Source organism: Myotis brandtii, unplaced genomic scaffold (genome assembly GCF_000412655.1).
Source record: "Myotis brandtii unplaced genomic scaffold, ASM41265v1 scaffold589, whole genome shotgun sequence".
Classification (NCBI taxonomy): Eukaryota; Metazoa; Chordata; class Mammalia; order Chiroptera; family Vespertilionidae; genus Myotis; species Myotis brandtii.
The window spans coordinates 21,038-22,965 of record NW_005370220.1 but is presented as its reverse complement, the minus strand read 5'-3'; the positions used below and the strand labels follow the sequence as shown (position 1 = coordinate 22,965).

Here is a 1,928-nt window from a genome sequence, read left to right as displayed (position 1 = left end):
CATCTATGTTAAGTTTGCTACTTGGATTATTAATAATTCTTTATTCCAAATCAATATTTTTCACATGCCCATCATCTCTTATAATATATATCCATAATCTTATGCAAAACATTTTGCATGATTATAACTGTGGTTTTGTCTCATTCTGTTTTGACATATGTCACTTTTTGCTTATGCATTTTTAAAAATTTTATGTTATCAAATAGCCACTTATTTAGCATCATGATCTGCTCCTGGTAATCTTCCCTTTTTATTACCTGTTTTTTTTAGTGCTGACTTTTGTTGGCTTCTGGCTGATTGTGCACATCTCTTCCTAATGTTGGCTGACTGCCATCAGGCATGATAAGAATAATTACACTATAAAAATTGGTATGTCCTACAAAGCAAGGATGTTGGAGAAAGAGACTTTTAGGAATGCATTTAAGAGCACACCACTAGTTTTATAATTAGGAAGAGTTTCTAGTAATGGGTCTTACCTTAATACCTCATGTACTTCTGATATTAATATAAATATGTTATAACTATATAGATGTAGATACATATACAGATAGAGATACAGCTAGATATATAGATACTACTATAGCATAGTATAGTAAAGTATAGTGTATAGTATAGTATAGTATAGTATAGTATAGTATAGTATCGTATGGTACGGTATGTTATGTTAAGGTATGGTATGGTATGGCATGGCATAGCATAGCATTGCATAGTATAGCATAGCATAGCATAGCATAGCATAGCATAGCATAGTGTAGTGTATTGTAGTATAGTACGTATGGTATAGTATAGTCAGGATGCAGCTTTCTCCTGGTTGGTGTTTAAATGGTATTTCTTTTCCATCAATTTAAACATTTCTTTGTCCTTATATCCCTGAGGTGTGCATTGTTCAATATGTAATGCTGGATATTGTTCATTTTATGTAAAACAACAATTATTATATTTCTGGATATACTGTCTATGGACATCTAATATAATTATAATACATTAGAATTTATATTTTCCTTATTACTGTATTTGCCATTTGATTAATCTGTTTCACATATATCCTTTTTTTCCCTCTGTTTTAAGTAAATACATATATTCAGTTCCATTTTCACTCTATTAACATATTAATCATACATTATTATTATTGTTTTATAATTCTTTTCTGTGCTGTATGCAGGTATCACTTTTTACTTTCTACTTAGGTATTTGAGGTATACAATTCAGTGGCATTTAGGACACATAATACCAATATCTCATTTCATGACCATTAAAGAAAACTCTATAAAACAACAACTGAGTATTTTTTAACTGTGAGGAATAAGAACAAAGATATCTATAAGTCAAAGTGGAGAAATATTAGAATATATTGCTGAATGGAAAAAGCAATATGTAAAAGAGGATTTATAGCATGCTACTTCTTATGTAAAAACAAAGGGGAATAAAATATACATGTTTCTGCCCATTTGAGCAGAAAGAAGAACAGGAAGAATGAATTAGAAACTAATGAAATTGTTTACCGACAGGAGTTGTGGCAGAAGAGATGAGGAGATGAGTAGAATTATTCATGTAGTTTTGACTGTGCTGTCTTTTGCAAGTAAAACATAAATATTAAAGGTGGTTAATAAAGCAAAGTAGAATAAAACAAATCAAATGTACTTAACTATATTTCATATTAACTCCAAAGTTAGAGTAAAGGGGAAAAATAAATAAAGATCCTAAGATATTTTTGAAACCAGAATTTATATTTATCTTTCAATTAAAAATAAAACACTGAAAACAATGTCTTAAGTTGTACATTGCATGGCATTAACCGTTCAAGGTTCTGAAACAAGTCACCATGCATCCAACAATTCAGCACATAAGCAACCATTGAGGAAAAGGAAGTGACCCTCACTCTGGGAAAGGAGCTCTGTACATGGAAAAGGAGAGGCTGGAAAGGACTC

The 1,928-nt window shown here is 30.6% G+C and overlaps 1 protein-coding gene across 1 annotated transcript in view; it reads left to right on the top strand.

Annotated features, from left to right (window-relative positions):
* LOC106728302 (olfactory receptor 1J4-like) overlaps positions 1 to 1,427 on the top strand; it is a 2,489-nt gene extending 1,062 nt beyond the window's left edge. The window contains exon 2 of the mRNA XM_014550178.1: positions 1,360 to 1,427. Coding sequence (XP_014405664.1) covers positions 1,360 to 1,427 — 68 coding nt within the window. The remainder of the gene's footprint in view (positions 1 to 1,359) is intronic.
* The last annotated feature ends 501 nt before the right edge of the window (positions 1,428 to 1,928 follow it).